Genomic DNA, 21,454 nt, shown 5'->3' with positions numbered 1-21,454 from the left:
TCTTTTACCGCTCGACAGATCTGTTAAGATCTATAGCTCAGAGCATCAAGTCCCTTTCAGTCCGGTGAGGAAACCCCTGCTAGAAGATATACCGACCAACATCTTCTCACCGCAAACGTCTTTCAGACATACACCTCCTGGTATTTGCTCTCTCATGCCCAGCTTGTTGGGATTTGATGACCAACGGATCTACGTGGGTTCCGTGAATACTCTCTGGATCCGACACGGTAATGTTGGAATCCGAAGTTTCTGCTTGAACTCAACTCTCAGTTGCTCATCAAATCTCGTCAAGTTCTTATCTCATGATACTATTATAAAGGCTGTCTGTTCCTCCTTGTCGAATTTAACACAGCCGTGTCTTCCCGTCAGTGCCATATGCGCCCAACAACTATTACATCCCATAGATCCATCAGTCTCGTGCTCTTCTTGGTCAAGAACAATTATGGAATTAGAGATGAAGAGACCAGCAACCGAGCTTTGCAATTTGGGATTAGAATTACTTCATTATCTCTTTGGTGCAATCACTGGTATTAACCCACAAAGTTCAAGCCGAAGTCCTTATACACCATCAGCTCTAACAAGTGAAAAGATTGTTGCAAGATTGTTTCAAAAGTGGAGCTTTTCAAAGCTTGAAGACTGCAGTCCTTTAGTCTTTTCTTTACTAAAAAGACTAATCAAATTTCCTCATGCTAAGGACCATGAGAGATCTTTTCCACATGTCCTCCTACTGTTAGGAGAGAATCTTACCATCAAAACTCCTCTCCATGAGAGGTACTCTTCTCTTGGCTCCAAAGCCAATGAATATTGTTGCTTTCCTTACCGCTTGTTATCTTGTGTAATGGTTCGTTTGGGACCGAAAGATACAACGAGACTCATTCCAATGAGACCCGAGGTTTTGGAGCACTCAACGTCACGACATACGGTGACTATTTTCAAGTCTGAAAGATTCAAAGAACGCAGTAATTTCTTCATATGGTTACTCGCGGGTGGCACCTTTGAAACCAATTTGGACATCTTATCAAACTTGTTTAAGTTTGTGTCTCTATCTTTACATTGCTTTGCTTTTGATTTCCCTAAAAAGACTGCACATCACTTGTTTGACGTTGCTTTTATCCATGTAATCAGTTAAGATATGAATGAAAAACATTGGTTGCACAAAAAAAAAAAGATAATTTTGAAAATATTAAATACTATCTTCGAGTAAAGTGTTGAGATTTGAATTTCCAGTGATCGCATAAAACGACACCGTTTGATTATCATTTTATAGTAAACTGTCTTATCTAATAAAATCATTGAGCAGAAAAGAGGGAAGAAACAGCAAGCAATACACACGGAAGCTTAACGCTGATCCTGAGATCGGAGAAGATGGCGAGAAGCGATTCTGAATTCAATCCCGATCTACTCCTCGCTCACAAGCTCCCCGAGGTTTTGTTTCAGTTTCACTTTCCTTTTTATGATCCGATCATCATAGACGGAGCTTGATCCTTGTAAATCTCACTTTCTTCTTTTGATCGCAGACGCGTTCCAGCTACAACGAAAGGTTTGCATCTTCTTTCTCTCTGTGTGTTTTGTATTGGTGATGGATCTTAGATGATTGCGACAATCGACTGCCAATAGCTATTTAGTTTTGAGATAGTTAAGGAACAGAGATCTATCTATTGATTTGATTACTTGTGGTAATTAAATAGAGATGTAGCAATCTATGCTCTGGGAATAGGAGCTTGTGGCCAAGATGCTGTTGATTCCGATGAGCTCAAGTTTGTCTATCACGAGAACGGACAAGAACATATCCAGGTATCTCTCTCAATAAATGATGATCTTGATTTTGATTGTGATGCATCTATTGCTTTTCTTTTGAGTTAATAGATGTTACTTGCTATGATTTATATAGGTTCTACCAACTTTTGTTTCACTGTTTTCACTTGGATCTCTTACTGATGGACTGGATTTGCCAGGTTTTAAGTAAGCACTGTCATCTGTTTTTTTTTTTTTTTTTTTTTGAGGTTTTGCATCGTAATATAAGACATGATGATGTTGTTTTGTATTTTGTATGTAAGATATGATCCTAGTCTCCTGTTGCATGGACAGCAGTACATTGAAGTATACAGACCATTACCTTCCAAGGCTTCTGTAAGTATAACATTACCGCCCTTGTATATATAAGTTCTGTGATTCTTCCCTCATCTTCAGGATTTTTATTGTTCACTGGTACTCTAGTAACATTGGTTTCAGGGGTTGTGAGTGATTCTATCCCACGCTTCTTCTATTTCCAAAGTGGCATATGCATATGCCTCATTTTTCTGATTGAAGTTTTTTTTGAACGCAGTTAATTAACAAAGTAAGCCTAGCTGGATTGCAGGACAAAGGTACTTATCACTAGTGTTTTGTTTTGTGCGACACCTTTACTTAGCCAGTTAGCCCTAACTTCGAGAGAAAATCCGATTCTTTGGTTATGCATTCAGAATAGTAGATTTAAGGCTTTTTGAGTCAATCTTTATATTCTCTCTCTCTCTCCTGACGATCTTATAGGTAAAGCAGCTATCCTTGAAATTGAAACCAGAAGTTACGAGCAAGGTTCAGAGGAACTGTTATGCATGAATCGGTAATGTCTCTGCAAGTACTTTTCTTCTTCTTTGAGTTTCAAAGTTGAAACTCGTGAACTGATTTGGGACTTATTCCGCAGGACGACTGTCTTTTTACGAGGAGCTGGTGGTTTCTCAAAATCATCCCAACCATTTTCTTACAAGAACTATCCAAGTAACCAGGGCTTAGCTGTGAAAATCCCCCAGTCACAACCCTCCGCAGTGTGCGAAGAGCGCACCCAACCATCACAGGCAAGTTGATAGTGTAAAAACCTTGTTTGCATTAGTTTTGTCCATTGAGGTTTACTTTGCTAACTCCTGTACATTTTATATTTATCTGCAGGCGTTGCTCTATAGGCTCTCTGGTGACTATAATCCTCTGCATTCTGATCCAAACGTTGCAAAACTCGCCGGGTTAGTAGACCACTTCTATAGCTGCTAATTCAGATCAGTGTGAAGCTAAGATCTATTAATACTGCAACGGCTGATACTTGTTTTTTTTTTTTTTGACTTGCGCTGAAGATTCCCACGCCCGATATTGCATGGACTATGTACGCTCGGGTTTGCAATAAAGGCAGTCATCAAGTGTATATGCAAGGGTGACCCAAGTGCTGTCAAAACCATATCTGGAAGATTCCTCGCGACTGTTTTCCCTGGTGAAACTCTGATAACAGAGATGTGGCTCCAAGGCTTGAGGTAGAGTTTTGCTCTCTCTCTCTTTCACATGTATTGCTCTATATCACAATGACAAAAGCAAAAGCTGAACTTCGATTTCCATGTATTGGACAGGGTTATATATCAGACCAAAGTGAAGGAAAGGAACAAAGCCGTGTTATCTGGTTATGTTGATATTCGTGGTTTGTCATCCTCTCTTTAAAACCTTCCTGTCCGTAAACTGTCCACCTAAGGATTGGCATACAGTTACATTTTAAAGACTCTTGATGTTTGCTTGTTGGAAACATCTTATAAATAAATAGTACTTTACATTCTTGATGTTTGTATCTTATGTGTTGTAAATGTGGTAAAACAGAAGATACAAATGTGTTCAATGAGGTAATAAACTTTGTTGACTTAGTCCACGTTCCGGGTAAATATCAAAAAGTCTCAACAGACTCGTAAAATGAAAAGATGAAAATTGTGAAAAACCTTTGTTTAAGTGTAACTCATACAAAATCCATTTTTGGACAGAACAAATTGAGAAAGTTCTCAGGTGCTTGTCGGTAAGGAATTTATTTTCCGTTTTACTCGGTCCATGGAGCATTCACCATCTTTGCCATGAACGAATAACGATCAGCCGCCTCATCAATCTGTTTTAACATTTTCAAAATCAGTTGCCATGGAAACTGTATGTTACAAGATGAAAGAACTAAGCATTGAGAATTCTGTCATTACCATCTTTTTGGTTGGGCGACCAGCTCCGTGGCCGGCCTTAACTTCTATACGACCAATTATTGGGTTTGTCTGTGGACTATTCTCTAAGCTTGTGCACAACACGTGCTGCAACGTCTGCAGATGTATACGAGTTTAACAATATGCATTGCAAACTCCTTAAGAAAAGAGTCAAAATCCAATATTAAAAATCAAAAGCGTGTGGAAACGGACCGCAAGCAACTTCAATGAGTGAAGAGGCACAACTCTGTCATCGTGATCAGCTGTCAGTAACATGGTTGATGGGTACTGAACTAAAGTACCGGTTTGTTGCTCCCATGGCCTCTTCACATTATGTAGAGGCGAGTACCTTTGAATATTCACAACCAAATTTGAATTTTGTATCAGCATTGGGAGACAAATCAGCGTAACATCGGATATCATATATATTAACACACTCACTTTATCAGCCAATGAAACTCCTCTTCATTCTCGGAGCAACCATAGTCAGTAGTCCAGGCATGGCCTATGCATACATTACATATCTTGAGTTATGAATACATTAAAGACCCAAAAAGAGAGTGGTAAATAACTGAATTCACCTATGGTAAACTTGTGAAACCGTAGCATATCCATGACGCCCACGTGAGCCAAAGCACAACCATAAAGGTCTGGTCTCTACACAGAATCAAAACCTTAATCTCTAAGTGTGCCAACTAAATGAAATGATCAGCTTTCTATGCATCTGTGTAGACTTACCTGATTAATGCAAGCACCGATCAGGAGTCCACCATTACTGCCACCTTCGATACACAGCTTGCTGGGTTGTGTATAACCCGCGGACACGAGATACTCCGCCCCAGATATGAAGTCATCGAAGCAGTTCTGCTTGTTGGCAAGTGAACCCGCTTTGTGCCATTCCTCCCCATACTCCCCACCACCTCGAATGTTTGCAATGCAGAAAACAGCACCGAGATGCTTGCTAAGCACAATGCGACTTGCGCTGAAAGATGGTGTTATGCTTATGTTAAAACCACCATATGCATAGAGCAAACATGGGTGCGATCCATCTAGCTTGATATCTTTTTTCGCCACAATAAACATTGGTATCTTCGTTCCATCCTTGCTGGGATAGAAGACCTATGAAGAGGACCAAAAGCAACTCTAACATACGCAAAAACAAAATAAATACTATAAAAAAATTGGACGATGGTACAAGATAATGTGTTACCTGAGTGGCTTGAAACGCCTCCCTGTCAAATCCGGGTACAGCGACCTCTCGGAATACCTTAACTTCTGGAGCCTCATTGGCTAAGTCACACTTGTAAATCACACCGGGAGTGAGGAAGCTAGTAAAGCTAAAGAAGAAGGTATCGTCCTTGCGCCGAGCAGAAACATCAGATACTGAACCAATATCTAGAGGTAATTGGTGAAGCAAAGAGCCAGATTTCATGTCCCTAATTTGCAGAATATGCTTAACATCGCTCATATAGCAAGTGACCAGTTGATTCCCATTGACTGCACAAGCCGACGCTAGGACATCCTTTTCATGTTCTTCAACAACATCAGTCCAGCTGTTTGGTTCCTTCAGATCAACCCGGACTAATTTGTACTTAGGGGCATCTTTATTTGTCAGGAAAGTAAACAGAGTCTCATCATTTGAGATAATATTATACTGTGCGTCAAGCGTGTCAACAAGCTTAATGAATGGAAGAAAACTGCTGCTTCCTCTGAAACTCTCGAGACCTCCTGAAAGTGAAGACAGATCGCAGTAGTATAATTTGTTGACAGGGTCACAACCCTCTTCAATGGTCATGATTAGAAACTGCATGAAGGTACAACATGATGATATTTAAATGGGAACCCAAAACTAACAACTGAAGTTCTGGATAAAAATAACTGATAAATAATACAGAACCAATAGGAAAAAGTGAGTTTAAGAGCTTAATCAAAGTTAAATAACCCAAGATAAGAACTGCTTGTGTTACCTTCCCATCGTCGGTGACTTCAGCTCCGAACATATACTTGGGATTCTCAGAATCTCTCCAGCACAAGATATCTTGTGACTGATCTGTCCCAATGAAATGGTAATACAGCTCATGATATAGGTTGGAGTTAGTCTCGGTCCCAGCATCGATATCCTCTCCATCCCTGCAGATGAAAAACAAATCAGATGCATAGAACAACCAAGCAATCTGAACTATATTAAAAGGCTTCTCCCAACACATCTTGTCCATCTCTTAAGCCAGAAATTAAGTAATATATAGTGACTTACTTAGGGGCAGGGTAGCGACCATAGAAAAATCCCTTACTATCGTGCGTCCATGTAATCCCACTGAACTTAACCTGTTTAAAGGATCAATAAAATAAATCACAACTATTGTTGGTCAAACTTTAATGATCAATATGGCACTAATCAGTAACAGATTAATCACCATACCCATGATAAAGTATCAGGCTCCACTTTCTTATCATCAATCTTGATCAGCTTAATCGTCACCCAGTCACTACCACTAGAACTAAGACCATAGGCTAAGTACTTAGCATCCTCGCTAACAGAAAAGGTGTTTAAAGCCACCGTTCCATCATCACTAAGAGTGTTCGGATCAAGCAAAACCTCTGGCTCAGCGTCCAAGTCATCCTGAACACGGTAGCAATCAAAGTCAATAAGCAAACAAAGGTCGACGATATAAAATCCATAAGCGTTGACAAAGCACCTGCATATACAACACATCCTGGGCTTGTAAACCAGTGTTGTGGAAGTAAAAGTACTTATCCCCTCGCCTAAACGGTGACTCGTAGCGCGGATGATCAAACAGAGCCGTTATATTCTCACGAAGCTTCTCCTTCGTTTCGCACTTCGCAAGCACGGAATCAGTCAGTTTTACTTGGCTCTCGACGAACTCCTTCACCTCTTCAGCATCAGGATCCTCTAACCTATCGAATCACAATCCAGGTATCATCAATCTCAAAGTCAAATCCAAAATGCGATTCAAAATCTAATTTCCTTTGGGATCTCACAAACCTAAACGAATGCAGCCAGGTGAGAACGAAACGCTTACCAACGATACGGATCTGCGATTTTAACGCCGTGATAATCCTCGACGACGGAGTCATCGCGCCGAGCCGAAGGATAGTGTAGTAGCTCGCCTAGCGCCGAAGAAGATCCCATGATCGCTGAGCTGGGACGGGAAGAAGAAGACGACGAGCAATGACAACGAGAATTGGACACGCGTCGAGTGAAGAAGGCTTCGTTGAGGAGAAGAAGAGAAGAAGAAGAAGAAGAAGATTTGCGTAAGATATTTAAACGGAGGCGGCGCGTGAAGCAGAAATGGATTGCTGGAACTGTAACGAACGCGAGAATCTGAGAACGCGCGTGATGTGCAAACGCTTTCAGCATCGGTCTTCTCTAGATTGATGCATAGGATGATGTGGAACTAATATTTAAAAGCCTTTAATAGAATCCAAGGCCCATATTTACAAAGACAGCTTAAGTCCATTAATTTAAAGGCCCATCAACTCTCGTCGTTCTTAGTGTTGAAACATGGCATTTCACCGTTTAGACTACCGCAGTTTATTTTATTTTTTTGCATTAAATACTGTTCACGCAGTTTGCAGAAGACTAATCATACTCTACACGATAGACTCCCATAAAGAAAGCAACTAATGGAGTCTTTGTGATTTGACTGAACGTGAGAATAGTGATAATACTACTAATAACATTGACCTACGTAACGGGAACGGTAAAACGGAGTATAGCATCACAGGAAAGAATGGGAAATCGCGAGTCACGCGCGCATAGCTACGAAGCGGTAGATATAATAAAGTAGGAGATTGCCTTGAAAGGATGATTTAAATGGAACTGACACAGTTCCAATGATGAGGCTACTAGGGAAAAGTTTAGCTGAACTGTAAATTTTTCATTTATTATTTTCAATAGTATTACTAAATTAATGGTTTAAGTATATAAATAAATAAAATATATTCCTTATTTAATCTGTAGAACCGTAGGCACATCGAAGACGTCGTGCATTATACATGTCTACTCAGTCACGTAAAGTCGTATTACCATCCATAGGTTAGTTTGCCTGCGTAAAGATCCAAAAAAAAAAACAGAAATAAAACACCATGTAATATATATAATATATATATATATATAACTCGGATCATTTGGTTGATTTCACCTCATCCTTCATTAAAACAGCTAGCTTCTTGGTTAATCTGATGCCATGGATAATTGCAAAACAGTTTCGAACCATCTAAAACCTAATTAATAAAAAAAAAATCCATTAAGGAGATAAATTTATAGGATTTTCGACTCGTTTTCGTTTTATAAGTTTATAAGTACAATGCAAGGAGAAATAACAAAGTATAAAGACAATCTATTTTGGATTAGCAACAAAAACCTTTTTATCAAAACAATTAAAAGACTACAATATCGCAGAGCCTAAATACCTCGTAAACTACTCATCAGAATGTTAAGATTCAATATATATTATCACCACATAATATAGAAACCTATGACTTTACATATACATACATTCCAACTTACAGAAAAAACAACAATAGCTATTTTAAGTTTGAACTTGATTTTACTCCAACCATGCTAACAGATTAAACATTATCATCACACACAACATAGGAACATGCAATTTTACATATAAACACAAGTTACCAGTTAAATATAAATTCCAACTTCAAGAAAACAAGACATCATAATAACATTGTGTGGGCTTCAAAAACATAAAAAGGTAGAACAAATTCTCCTTTTCCATCACAACAATATTCTCATATTATCTCAAATCGAGTAATGGGTCCTCTTTTTAATGATTTTACCTTTTCCTGGATGATGTAAACGTCTCCAACGCCACCACTACTCCCAAATTAACCTCACACCGGTCACCGCCATTAAGAATTTATGAGATGTAGAGTTTCCAACAATCAGGTGATGAACGTGATAAATTTTACAAACCCAACAAAAGATTAGAGACTCAAGGACCAAGGAAAGCAAAAAATAAAAAAACTTCTGAGAAATCAATCAAATCAAAAGAGACAGGAAATGTGTAAATTGACTTTATAGAATACAAGAAGTAACGATCACATATAATAAGGTTAAGTGAATTCGAGATAATACCGTTTTTCTTCAAACTCAGATCTTAGAGATCTTGATTACCATGAGCCAATGTACTATCTTCAATACATGAAATCATGAGGGGTTTTACAAAGAAACCCTAACAGATCTCTATTGGCAGTATGCCCACCTCCTCACACAAAACACAACGTAGTTGCGTACACTTATACACAAATATATTCAGAAAGGAGGTGGACAGAATGCCAAAGAACTCTGTAAGAAATTCTTTTGTCAAACCCACATGATCAAAAAGGTTAACGATCCAAACTTTACCTTTTATATACGGCAAGGAGCAAAAGGTGTTTCAATATAAAAGTAGAGAACAAAAGATAAAGCGAAAACCTAGGGCGATAGAACAATAGTGAGAGAGTATTTATGAGGTAGAGAAAGGAGCAGATGGTTCGCTGTTAGTGATAGTGTATGTAGAATTGTTGTATAGCAAGAAATTTATGAACTGATAAATATTTATTAAGGAAAAAAAAAGAAACCAAACCCTAGAATCTGTTGTCACAAAGCTACGGAGAAGATCGAACAACAAACGTCTCGAAAGCTGGAAACGATATGGATGGGTTTAATCAAAGGTGAGGAGATCAGTTTAAAGATTCAGATACGAAAAGACATAAGATCTAACAACTATGAACAGAAAAACAGTGAAGGGAGAGAGAGATGCTATAAACGAAGAAGATATCATGAAAACAGAAACCTAATACTACTATAAGTTAAAGAAATTTCTATGGATTTTTGTTTTACTTTTCTTTTGGTTGTTTCTCTCTCTTTTTTTTTAATGACAAAAGAAACTCAACGGGGTTCTCTTTTATGCATACGACCTACCGTTCGTTTTCTTCTTCCTTTTTATACTTTTTGTCCGGACCACAAGTTAAACGGCACCACACTTTCTAGCTCACTATGGTTATTAATTTATAATGCTACTGAACTGACAAAATATAATTAAGAAGTTACAAACTGGATAACAAAATTATAATCGTAAAGAAGATAGTCAAATGTTACAAGCAAATTTAGAATCACGAGTCACAACCTTGTTGTAGAACACACAAAATTGTCAACGAGAGTCCACGTTTAATAACTCTTCAACTCATTTGAGTCCCGATATTAATAGGGTAGTTGCGTGCGTCCATAACAATCATTGAATAAATTTTGATAAAATTTCGATGATTGGAGTTGTTTGATTCGATCAATGGTCCGACCTACAAGCTTGGTATTTTTTTCTTCCCAACTCTCATCCGAACTTGGACATATTACGACCCATACCAAATTAATAGGAAGCCAATAAAAAGAGAGAGATAAAGAGAGTTTAGCTTCTTGTGATTTTCAAAACATTTTGAATTTATACAAATTTTTTTGTTTATACTTTATACCATGTATATATGGAAACTTTAAAATTAAGAAATACAAAAGAGAAGTAATTGTTTTAAAGTACTCGTATTATATTCTTGAGATATGAGAATCATGTAAGATTAACAAAGCTCTGACTTCTGTGCGAGGCAACTTCCAACTGATGGGTCCATTTACTACTCCACCATGGAGTGGATTGCAGAATCCTAGGCTCATCTAAATACTTCCACAGATTTTAGAAATAAGATAAGTTCCTTTTAACCTAGTAATTAATCATAATACGCTGATTACTCCATAAACTAAGTATGGAAGAATAAGGTCCATCCCTGTTTGTTTTCTTTTTTTTTTTTTTGAACAACGTTTTCTTACTTCAAATGACGAAAAAAATACAATTAAAATGACATCATTTCATAATTTATTATAAGATCATATTTTCCCTTCTGTCGTTTGATATGTCGCACTCATCACTCCCACAACCTGCAAAGTTTCTCATTTATTCCTTGTGACAATTTGTTTTGAAATCTTGTTTTCTTCTTATTTTATTCACTGGTTACAGTATTTTCTCAATAAACGGAACACACTCCAATAAAATTAACTTTTTATTAGAAGTATGGATGAGTAAACATTGCATGCCTTGCGTGCATTAACTGCAACAACTCATAATTTTCCCCACTATTTATTGCCTCAAAATCTACCACTCCACCCAAACAGGACTCTCCATTAAATCCCCACATCTTACTAACTTTCAATCTACATTTTTAAATCACAGAACCGAACCATCATACATTATACCACAATTCAGTAGATAATAATGACATGTTGATTTAGTTGGATTTCATTCATTTCTTTGAGGAATGCAAGTCGTATACGTTTGTAATATCTTGTTGCCTAGTCACTAATAAAATCATTGTAATTATACGAACTATATATATACAAAAGAAAGAAGCTGAATCTTCAACACTTCTTTGGTTTGCTTTTAGAAAGTTTTCTTTTGTACACCATCTTCGGGACATTCTCTTTATACAGCAAAAGTTATGGGGTCTATATCATTTAGACGTTAGCTGCATGATGGGACTGTTTACAGACGGGACCTTCTCGCTCTATCACATGCTCATCATCATCAACATCGTTTTCTCCGGTTAACAACTGCTTAATTTCTCATACCATTTCATATATCTGCTTTATCAAAGTAGTAATAAGCCTTGTAGCTCTATAGTCCATAACCATTAAACAAATAAGAAGAAAAATTAGTATAAGATCTTTTAATCCTGCATGTCACGTGAAGCCAGAATGGTGTTCATGATTGAATCGATTTTGTTCTTTATGCAGTTCCCAAGTTTTGAAAATATAAATATACACGATTGAAACAACATACAAAACTAGTCCAATATACAAAAAAATAAGTTGGAAAAGACTGTGTGTTGGGTCAAACCTCAAACGATAAGACATGATATGCTGCAAGGCAAAAAAGGGTATAGGGCTTTTGTTGTTAAAGTTTCAAAATAAGAATCATGAACTCCTATGAATATATAATATACACATCAACTGCTTTATAAGTTTTCTCTGCTCCTCTAGTCTCACTCTAATGGCCACCAATAACTCGCGCATTAATTTTTTGCACTTCCTTATATTTTTTAAAAAATATCTTTTGGAAGGAATATACACATCTATATGGTTTCGAGTCTTTTGCCCATATAATTAGCTATGTAAGTAATTGTTTATCCTACTAATATACCCTTGCAATTTCAATCAGCATGTACTTTTTCAATATTTTTTTGGGTTTTTATCTTGCAAACTGGATACTTAATCTTTTAAAATACAACACAAGTCAAACGACAAATAGTGCTCACTTTATAAATTGAACATGTAGATAACTTGTAACATATGGCGTCATGAAGACGCAAGTGGTGGACATCACATTATTTATAGTTAGATACAGGATAGAAAGTGAATTATATCTATGGACTCTGAAAGCCAGAACCTTCGAGACCAAGAGGAAGGTTTAAAAGTAAAAGAGGTGCACAACAAGATTTTACTTGTGCCAGACGGCATAGCGATGGCCACTTGTTGCTAGAGTCCATTCTCTACCAGAAGGACACCAAGAGGCGTCTCCAAGCTTCATGCACAGTTTCTCACCAACAATGGCTGCGTATAAGTTAGACTTTGCTTCCAAAATACGGATCGTTGACCTACTATGGATATCTTGTCGCCTCCTAACGTCAATCTGTCAAATGAACAATAAGGAAACAACAGAATGAAAATATCAGCTCGTGGTACTAAACATTAACCAGAGAGATTTAAGTGAAAAAAACATACAAGTTTGACAATCTGGTCATGAATCGAGCTTCCCCAATCATAGAAGTGATCATAGAACACACATGGGATGCCTGGATGAGTAAGTATATATGCATAACCCTACAAACACACATCTTTATTTCATTATTTTGATTACAGAAAACTTGAAACGCAAGGAAGTGATTATTTTTTTGTTTACCTCCATAATATGGTGTGAAGGGAAAGGCCAGTGAGCCTATGAGAGCAACCAAAAAAAACAAAGTAAGCAAACATGTGGACTCTGTTTATAAACCGAAGTGCATAAAATATTTTTTATGTGACAACCTGAGTAGAACCAGTGTCATGGTTATCAAGGAAGGTGACAGCTCTTGAAGGCCACCATCCCATCACTCCCGGTGGCTTCCCTTGTGCATCACGTAAACGCCAATACTGACCCATCACAGCTTCCTATAGTATATCATCAAATAACATGTGAGATTCAATAAATTGAAGAAACTATGAATCATATACACAAGGAGCTGAAACGAACAATATGCATATATACCTGCAGGATTCCTTTAGTCGTGAAGTCAAATGCCGCTGAACGCTGTCCCGTGGCATCAATCCAATTGATTATACGCTGTCTATGGCTATCTACAAAGAAGGAATAAAAAAACAGTTTTATCATTTCAACAATAGTAAAGACAAATGTTAATTAGACGTTTTAGAAGGGATTATTGATTAGGCATAGACCGATTTTTAGAACACTTAAACCAACTTTATAAATGGTTCAAGAAAAATTGTTTCGTTTAGGCCCGATTCGACAGTTTAGACCGATTTTTTAAAACACCTAAACCAACTTTAAATATGGTTCAAGAAAAAATGTTTCGTTTAGGCTCCTAGACCGATTTTTAGAACACTGGTAAAAACAGAGTTGTATGATTGAAACCACTTGTGAAAACATTTAAAACGGTATAATAAGAAAGAAGAAAAGTTATGAAACCTTGATTATAGTCAAGACCATGACCATTGTAGTTACAAGAATCCCAACATTCACCAACTGAGAACAACGGTTTCGCTGCTCCTATGTATTCCTTCACATACTGAGCTGAATAGCTACACACAGTTTCACATATTAAAAAAAACTCCTCCACACAACAAACAAACAAGATAACCAAAACACCTTCTTACCCTCTAGCAAAGTCAAAACGAAAGTCCTGATACCCCACAGTGTTACGCAACCAACGAAGCCAACCGATAATATCTTTCCTAACAAAGTGTTGTGTATGATCAACATTCGGAACTCCATTGAAATTATCTCCCGTGCTTCGATTCCCCTAACAAAAAAAACGTTTTCTTTAAAAAAAGCTCTAATGATTGTTCAAAAGAAACATGTGAAAGATGAATCATATCATCACTCACTTTTCCTCCTGTACACGAAGTAACAGCGTGTTCATCCCACGGTAGCGAGCTCCCATCGTAGCGGTTATACATTCCACCGTGTCCTCTCGTAGTGCCAATGCGATGGTTGATGACTATATCAGCCATAGCTCTGACTTTGTACAGTTTCATCTTGCCAAGCAAGGATTTCAAGAGGTGCTCGGAGCCGTATGCTGAGTTTAGCGAGTAAAGGTCCTGTGGAAGGTAACCTTCTGGTGCGAGAGACTGAGATGGTGGTGGGAGCCATGCTGAAGTGAAGCCAGATTTTGAGATGTCTGGAACTTTTGAGTCCAAGTTTTTGTACCAGTTGTGTTTGTGAGACTCCCAGTTATATGCCTTGAAACAGAGTTTCTCTTAGGATCCAAACCAAAAAGATTGAACGTTTACTTAAGAGGATGAGCCACTGCAAAGCTTACCTGGAGAATGACTTCCCTTCCATTACGCATAACCGCACCTGATAAAATATAGAGAAGCAAGAGACGTTCTATAAGTACACTCATGGACAAGGCTCAATCCTATATTGAATCATTGGTGATTAAGAACATACCGATATCAGTTTGGTCATTGCATCCATCAAAGACCTGCAATTCAAAGTAAACATGCTTTTAAATAAATCAACGAGAGATGGAACTTGCTATATAACAAGAAAGAAAACAAAAAGGGGCACTTACATTGTTATAGTAACCCATGTCTGAGAAATGAGTTCAAAGTTTAATAATTTGCCTGCAAAGACACCATATTTTTGCATCAGGAAGGGATAAATGCAACAATAGCAAAAACTAAGAATGATTCATTCATTATATAAAAGACTCACAAAGCAAAAACCTCTAGATTTAAAGAACAAAAGGAAGATCAAATACCGAAGAGGACGAGAAAGCAGATGATGTGCTTCTACAAAGTCCCTTTAAACAAACAATCCTCCTGCATATATATATAGCCATTAGAGAGAAAGCGTGAGTGATCGAACAGCTAAAAACGAATCAGAATCAAAAGTCAAAACAGTTTTTGGCCGCAAACACACAAAACATAAAACTTTCTAAAAAGGTGAAAATGAAGATTGAAGAGGAAACAAAGTAACAAACGGAGCAAAACCAAAGTTGAGACGATTCGATTCCGCGGAGAGGATTATTAACAGACAGATGATGAGCCAATTGCAGAATACAATACCGTCTTCCAGAAAAAGGTTGAATCTTTTTGGAGTGGAGAATCTATCTCACTGAGAAAGATGTAAACTTTTCGCCTCCGTTTCCATAAATTGACGATGTTTGAGTTTCCTCTCATTCGTCCTCTGATTAGAAAATTCTAGACACGCGTTGACTCCTGAGAGATTACTTAAGAATTAAGATCATATAACTTTCATTATGAAACGCGTAAGTAACACGAAGCAAAGACTATACACATACCTGAAGAAGAATGATTTTGAAAGTTTCATACTCTTGTGAGCAGCGGTTGTTGTCCTTTCTCTGTTTTCTTCCTAAGTGACAAAATCTACAAACTTGTCTGATCAATGGTCTGAGAGAATGGTGCGTGTTCGGTTTAATTTGGTTTGATTCGGTTCGGAGCTCGTGGATTTTGAGTTTTGCCGGTTCTATAAATATGGTGCACTTTACATATTAAGCATTGGCTTTCAGGTTTTCTTTGGGCCGGTTCCTCTCGGATCCGCTCACTCGGGTCTAAACATTTAGATTTAATAGGTACTTGTAAATTTTTAGTTCGGATTCGAGTCGGTTCTTTTTGAATCCGGATCGGTTCGAATATATAACTGAAATACCTAAAAATGCTCATAATTTTTGGGTCTAGATCGGATTTGGATGTTTAGAACATGAAAAAAATATAAAATATCTAAACTCTATCAAATTTAGTCAAAATTTGTCATATATAACATATCGAAATTTTACAAAATAACATAAAATAAATTATTAATAATTAAAACAAAATATTTTTAAGCTCTAAAGTTTATATTTAAATTTTCATATTACTTCAAAATATTACAAAAATAATAATAATAAATTTTAACAACAAATTATTTTAACTAGATCATAAAGTAAAATATAGAAAATAGGAAACAAAACTCATAGTTTTGGATATCATGTTTCGGATATGAATCGTCAAATCAATCCAAGTCGATTCTCTTCGGATTTGGGTCGATTTTTTTCGGTACCGGTTCTTACGGTAAAAAATTTTGGATCCAATAAGTATTTATAAATTATCGGTTCGGTTTTGGATCGATTCGGGTTCGAATTTATTCAAAAGAAAATCACATTATGACATTTTCCAACAGGAAAAGCATTACATTCTCAACCTTATATGATTTGTCTCTAATAGATGTTAAAAAACGATCGTTAAACAATCAAGAAAACCAGTAAACATACAAAGTACACTTCTACTGCCATGATGGACAAGATCTTTGATATGTGTGAAGCGAAATCAAAGAAAACACAATAAGAAATGTCACAAACATGTACAAATAAAAGTTTTTAATTAAAACTCATTCTTTCTTTTTACTCTTCTCCTCTGCTCCCTCCTTCTCATCGTATATCCACGAGGTGAACACCAGCGGAACCACAACGCATACCGCTTCTACCGCCAATCCACCAGCAAACCCCGAGTGATCATCAACCGTCACTTCCACAAACGACGCGAGAACGATCCCAAGATACCCGCTGACAATAAACGCGAGCGCAATGGCCGACATGACAAACGCCATGAGAGACCCTTCGCACCCGCGAGGACAAAGCCTCGTCATCAACACCGTGAACGGCAGGTTCTTGAAATAAAACAAAGTCTCCAAGATCCCCGAAACGAAGAGCACGTAGACAGAGTCCGCCACTCCCAAGTCTCTGTACACTCCTCTCACGAACAAGAGGTCGGATACCACGAAGACAGCTATAGTTCCTTGAATGGCTGCGATCAGCTTCCTCGGGGAGGTGGTTTTAAGCCAACGGTTGTAAACAACGCCCCATAGTAGCATAGCAACCTGACCAACAACCTTGGATATTCCTAACAATGACGCGTCGATGTTTAAGATCTTTGTCTGGTAAAAGAACATAGTCCCTGTAAGAACAGGAACCAAAGCGGTGGACAACGCCATCCACGCTATAGAGTAAGAGATCTCCGGCTTCCTCAGCACGCGCGAAAGGTCAGAGACATGGCTCTTGATACCACCACCACCAGAAGGAGAATGATTCTCCGGAAGGTTTAAAGACTTTTCTCTGATGGTTATAGTTACCAAGAACTGAAGAAGAGCTAACAGGCCGAACACTAAAAACGTCGACTGAGAGGAAAACGTTTTGATAGCGATTCCACCTAAGAGGTTCCCAAGGATCCCACCGAGAGAAGACGCCATCCAAACAAACGAAGGCAGCTCACCTGAAGAAGCGCTCTTTTGCTTTCCTGCCTCCGCGACGATAGCATCGTTAGCTACTTCTACAACCGAAGCGCCGAGGTTACTAAGGAGAAGATAGAGCGATAACGCTAATATCGACACGTTTGATCTCGCCAAGAAAGCTATCGCAAGCCACGAGACTGCTTGTAGCAACGCTGCAAAACAGAGGAAAACATAAAACGACACCGTTTAAAGAATCGGGTTGAATAGTATTTTTCATTTACCTCCAAAAGCGATGTAAGGGATGTTAAGCTAGATGGGCTTCCAACCTAAAACCAATTGGTGCTAAGTGGAGTGACTCATCCATCTTATATATTGCTAAGAATCCCTTCCAATATCCGATGTGGGACATTTATCCCTAATACGCCTCCTCGAGATGATGGCTCTTTGAGCGTCAATCTCGGAATGTTCGGGCAAAGATCGATGGGCCAACTTTGGGCTGGATCGATAATGGATCGGATTGGACTGCGTGGATCGGGCTCTGATACCATGTTAAGCTAGATGGGCTTCCAACCTAAAACCAATTGGTGCTAAGTGGAGTGACTCATCCATCTTATATATTGCTAAGAATCCCTTCCAATATCCGATGTGGGACATTTATCCCTAATAAGGGACACGGTGCTGGCCAAAGAAGTAGACAGCGTCTGAAACGACGCCGTATATCGGTTTAGCGACCATTGGGAGATTAGCGGAGTTCTGGAGAAGCTGCAACACTGAAGGATTGACGCGGAGCTCGTCGGTGAGGAAGAAATTGGCTCCGAGCCATGGGAAGCCTCTGAATCCTTGAACGAAGAAGCCGAAACCTAGCAGCCATCTGATGCGACGAGATCCTCCTCCGTCGCTGCTCATCTGAATGAAAGAAGGAGTCGGCAAGCTTGTTTAGAGAGTTTCTACAAGATTAAAAGAGTACAGACAGCGAAATGATCATTATTACCAGAGCAAGACAAGTATATGTCTTTTTAGGTTTTTTATTTTATTATTTTGCTGTATAAACGTGTCCTTTTTAGTTTCAAATCTCCTTCCAGCTGTAGTAGGCCTGTAACTAAATATCTAAATGAAAAATCATAGGCCCAACAGGCCCAGTTAAAGGGTTTAAGAGAAAACGGCGTCGTAATAACCTCGGATTCAGTAATGTTTTTGGGCTTTAGCGATGAAGCTCATATCTAAACTAAAATTAAAGGCCCAATTAAAGGGGTTTGAGATTAAACGGCGTCGTAGCCATCTTCTTGTCCACGGTCGTCGTCGTCTAGGGTTTTGACCATGGAGGCGTTCGGTGGGTGGCTTCTCGTCACTAAAGATATAGACTTTGGATCCCGATCGAGAGCCAAGAACCATTAGAAGCTCAAAATGTCAACCACCATCACCGCCGGCGACGTTACAGACTTCTCCGGCGGCGGAGACGAACGGAGAAAAGTCGCTATAATCTTAGCGTTTTGCGGCGTAGGTTATCTAGGGATGCAAAGGAACCCCGGCGCGAAAACCATCGAAGGCGAGCTCGAAGAAGCTCTGTTTCGCGCCGGAGCTGTAACAGAGACCGATCGTGGCAAGCCGAAGCAATACGACTTCACGCGGTGCGCGCGGACTGATAAAGGAGTGAGCGCCGTGGGACAAGTCGTTTCCGGACGATTCCTCGTTGACCCACCTGGGTTCGTGGATCGGCTCAACGCTAATCTCCCTGATCAGATTAGGGTTTTTGGTTATAAGCGTGTTCCTGAGAAGTTTAGCTCCAAGAAGTTCTGTGATCGGAGGAGGTATGTGTATCTGCTCCCTGTGTTTGCTCTTGATCCGTTAACGCATCGTGATAGAGAAGCCGTGATGGCTAGTTTGGGTTCGGGTGAGGAGTATGTTAAGTGTTTCGAGTGTTCTGAGAGAGGGCGTAAGAACAAGATCACTGGTGTTGTGGGCAAGTTAAAAGGTGATCACTTTGAGTCTAAATCATTGGATGTTCGGTCAGACATTACGTCGAACAACTCTTGTGCATTGAGTAAGTTTTGTTATGGAGAGGAGGAGAAGGAGAGGTTTAATAGGATACTGAGTTATTATGTTGGGTCGTATAATTTTCATAATTTTACTACAAGGATAAAGGCTGATGATCCGGCTGCGAATCGTTCCATCATCTCCTTCACTGCAAACACTGTTATTAGTCTTGATGGGATTGACTTTATCAAGTGTGAAGTCTTGGGACAAAGCTTCATGCTTCATCAGATTCGGAAGATGATGGGTCTTGCTGTTGCTATCATGAGGAACTGCGCTCCTGAGTCACTTATCAATACTGCTTTCAGCAAGTAAGCTTCTTGTTTCTTTTTAATGGTTTTAAGCTTTTAGTGTTGATTCCAAATTTTGAAATATTGTTATCAGAGATGTGAATATTACTGTACCAATGGCGCCAGAAGTAGGACTTTACTTGGATGAATGCTTCTTCACGGCTTATAACAACACACAATTTGAAGATAGTCATGAGGAAGTGTCGATGGAAGCATACAAGGAAGAAGCTGAAGCATTTAAATTGAAGTATATATATTCTCATATAGGCTCTGCTGAGCGAAGATATGGATCTGTGGCTCTTTGGTTGCATTCCTTGAACTATAGAAACTATCTTGACCTTAACTATGGCAGAAATGGACACAACACAGAACCAGTTCTTGTCTACAAGACTGTTGGCGAGACCCAAGAAACAACAAAGCCAGAGCAAAATGATGAAAACTCTCAAGTCAAGACTTCCAAAGACACCATGACTGTAGTAGCTTAACTAATCTCAGGGTTTGTTAGAAGAGTCATGTTTGTGTTTATGAGTTTTTTTCAACAATTTTGGTTAACGATTCCTGTAACTTTTATATCGAATGCTTTTTCACAAATGCTTTATACGATCCTCAATGTCATCATCAGATAAAGATTTACTTTTATTATAGAACAGAGAATTTTATTTTGAAGTTTAAAGATTAAAGATTGAGAGGAAGAAACGTGGAAACGAATCTACAGGCAGAGACGTGACGTTACATATGAGCAGAACAATAAAATCCCCTAAACGCACGTCAGCCTCTCTCTCCGAACCATAAGGCCCATTACTTCTTCTTTTTTACCATTTTATCTTTTTAATTATAATTAAATTGTTATTTAGGGTAAATAAAATGTCAGACTTCGATTGAACCGATGAGTTTTAGGGTGTGACTCCTATCTTCGTCTGCACTAATAAGTACTCCTACTTTATAACTTTCGCTTACCAATGCATGTCAATACTCAACAGTGACAAATTTTCAATTTTAAAAAGGTTTTAAATACCAAAAATGCTTTAATACTCCAGTTTGAAAATATTAAATATTATAGAAATATTTATTATTTTAAAATATAAAATATTTTCACATTTCTATATCTTTCTAACTTTATAAAAATTATGTAACCAGATACATTTTACTGCTTTTATTTATTAGTTGGATTTGAAGCTGAAACATTATATATTTTGAAATGAAAAGAGTATTTAAGATATTATGAGTTATAAATGCCTCACCTATACATTGTTTGTACTTTTTATTGTAAAGTATCAATTGTAAAAAGTGCATAGGTTAATATTTCAATATTCATAGATATATCAAATCTCACATAGATGATCAATTTAAAGTTGCCCAAAAAAAAGATGATCAATTTAAAAGAATTTTCCCATGATTTTATAACGCACATATTTATTTTGAAAAAAGTTAAAAGTGTAAGAATTTAATAAACTTAGTTAAAAAATGCATTAAGGTGTATACTTTCATGTAATTAAGACGCAGGTGATTTGAACTTTTCTTGAATTATTGATTACGTTGGAAAGAGAAAGATGTGACTAAATTCGACTGCTCGTAAGCTTAACATATAAAGTAGTTGAAGTGTAATAATATCAGTATTAATAATAACTGTGAAAAAAGTAATTAATACATATAAGTA

General features: G+C 38.0%; 5 protein-coding genes across 8 annotated transcripts; 2 read left to right on the top strand and 3 right to left on the bottom strand.

The window, feature by feature from the left end:
* The first annotated feature begins 1,177 nt into the window (after nt 1-1,177).
* On the top strand, nt 1,178-3,659 carry LOC103832064 (enoyl-CoA hydratase 2, peroxisomal). Its single transcript, XM_009108022.3, has 11 exons — nt 1,178-1,425; nt 1,518-1,540; nt 1,689-1,794; nt 1,892-1,962; nt 2,058-2,130; nt 2,327-2,366; nt 2,530-2,602; nt 2,684-2,834; nt 2,926-2,996; nt 3,105-3,278; nt 3,372-3,659. Exons 1-11 carry the CDS (start codon nt 1,366-1,368, stop codon nt 3,457-3,459), a joined length of 930 nt encoding a protein of 309 aa, XP_009106270.1. The 5' UTR covers nt 1,178-1,365; the 3' UTR covers nt 3,460-3,659.
* On the bottom strand, nt 3,634-7,381 carry LOC103832063 (prolyl endopeptidase). The gene is made up of 12 exons (XM_009108021.3): nt 7,013-7,381; nt 6,668-6,887; nt 6,391-6,591; nt 6,226-6,296; nt 5,939-6,101; nt 5,182-5,775; nt 4,710-5,090; nt 4,553-4,628; nt 4,413-4,476; nt 4,185-4,320; nt 3,975-4,088; nt 3,634-3,889 (listed from the first exon to the last, which is right to left on the bottom strand). The coding sequence occupies exons 1-12, from the start codon at nt 7,348-7,350 to the stop codon at nt 3,824-3,826; spliced, it is 2,424 nt and encodes an 807-aa protein (XP_009106269.1). The 5' UTR covers nt 7,351-7,381; the 3' UTR covers nt 3,634-3,823.
* A 4,881-nt stretch (nt 7,382-12,262) lies between these two features.
* LOC103832061 (probable alpha-amylase 2) lies at nt 12,263-15,706 on the bottom strand. 4 transcript variants are annotated; one of them, XM_009108019.3, is made up of 14 exons: nt 15,552-15,706; nt 15,316-15,468; nt 15,009-15,069; nt 14,820-14,871; nt 14,696-14,729; nt 14,565-14,602; nt 14,131-14,484; nt 13,900-14,045; nt 13,712-13,824; nt 13,274-13,362; nt 13,054-13,176; nt 12,929-12,964; nt 12,751-12,849; nt 12,263-12,658 (listed from the first exon to the last, which is right to left on the bottom strand). In XM_009108019.3, exons 4-14 carry the CDS (start codon nt 14,835-14,837, stop codon nt 12,467-12,469), a joined length of 1,242 nt encoding a protein of 413 aa, XP_009106267.1. In that variant the 5' UTR covers nt 14,838-14,871; nt 15,009-15,069; nt 15,316-15,468; nt 15,552-15,706; the 3' UTR covers nt 12,263-12,466. The 4 variants fall into 4 exon arrangements, with proteins under 4 accessions (XP_009106267.1, XP_033131188.1, XP_033131186.1 ...); XM_033275297.1 differs by lacking the exon at nt 15,009-15,069; XM_033275295.1 differs by lacking the exons at nt 15,316-15,468; nt 15,552-15,706 and adding an exon at nt 15,241-15,274.
* Nucleotides 15,707-16,437: 731 nt separating this feature from the next.
* Nucleotides 16,438-18,441, bottom strand: LOC103832060 (probable folate-biopterin transporter 7). The gene is made up of 3 exons (XM_033275294.1): nt 18,148-18,441; nt 17,758-17,778; nt 16,438-17,688 (listed from the first exon to the last, which is right to left on the bottom strand). The coding sequence occupies exons 1-3, from the start codon at nt 18,380-18,382 to the stop codon at nt 16,637-16,639; spliced, it is 1,308 nt and encodes a 435-aa protein (XP_033131185.1). The 5' UTR covers nt 18,383-18,441; the 3' UTR covers nt 16,438-16,636.
* A 333-nt stretch (nt 18,442-18,774) lies between these two features.
* On the top strand, nt 18,775-20,436 carry LOC103832059 (tRNA pseudouridine synthase 1). The gene is made up of 2 exons (XM_009108015.3): nt 18,775-19,818; nt 19,892-20,436. Exons 1-2 carry the CDS (start codon nt 18,881-18,883, stop codon nt 20,280-20,282), a joined length of 1,329 nt encoding a protein of 442 aa, XP_009106263.1. The 5' UTR covers nt 18,775-18,880; the 3' UTR covers nt 20,283-20,436.
* The last annotated feature ends 1,018 nt before the right edge of the window (nt 20,437-21,454 follow it).

The sequence above is a fragment of the Brassica rapa genome, chromosome A07 (assembly GCF_000309985.2).
Source record: "Brassica rapa cultivar Chiifu-401-42 chromosome A07, CAAS_Brap_v3.01, whole genome shotgun sequence".
Taxonomy (NCBI): Eukaryota; Viridiplantae; Streptophyta; class Magnoliopsida; order Brassicales; family Brassicaceae; genus Brassica; species Brassica rapa.
Note: the sequence above shows the minus strand (reverse complement) of the source record. Positions and strands in the feature narration are given on the sequence as shown.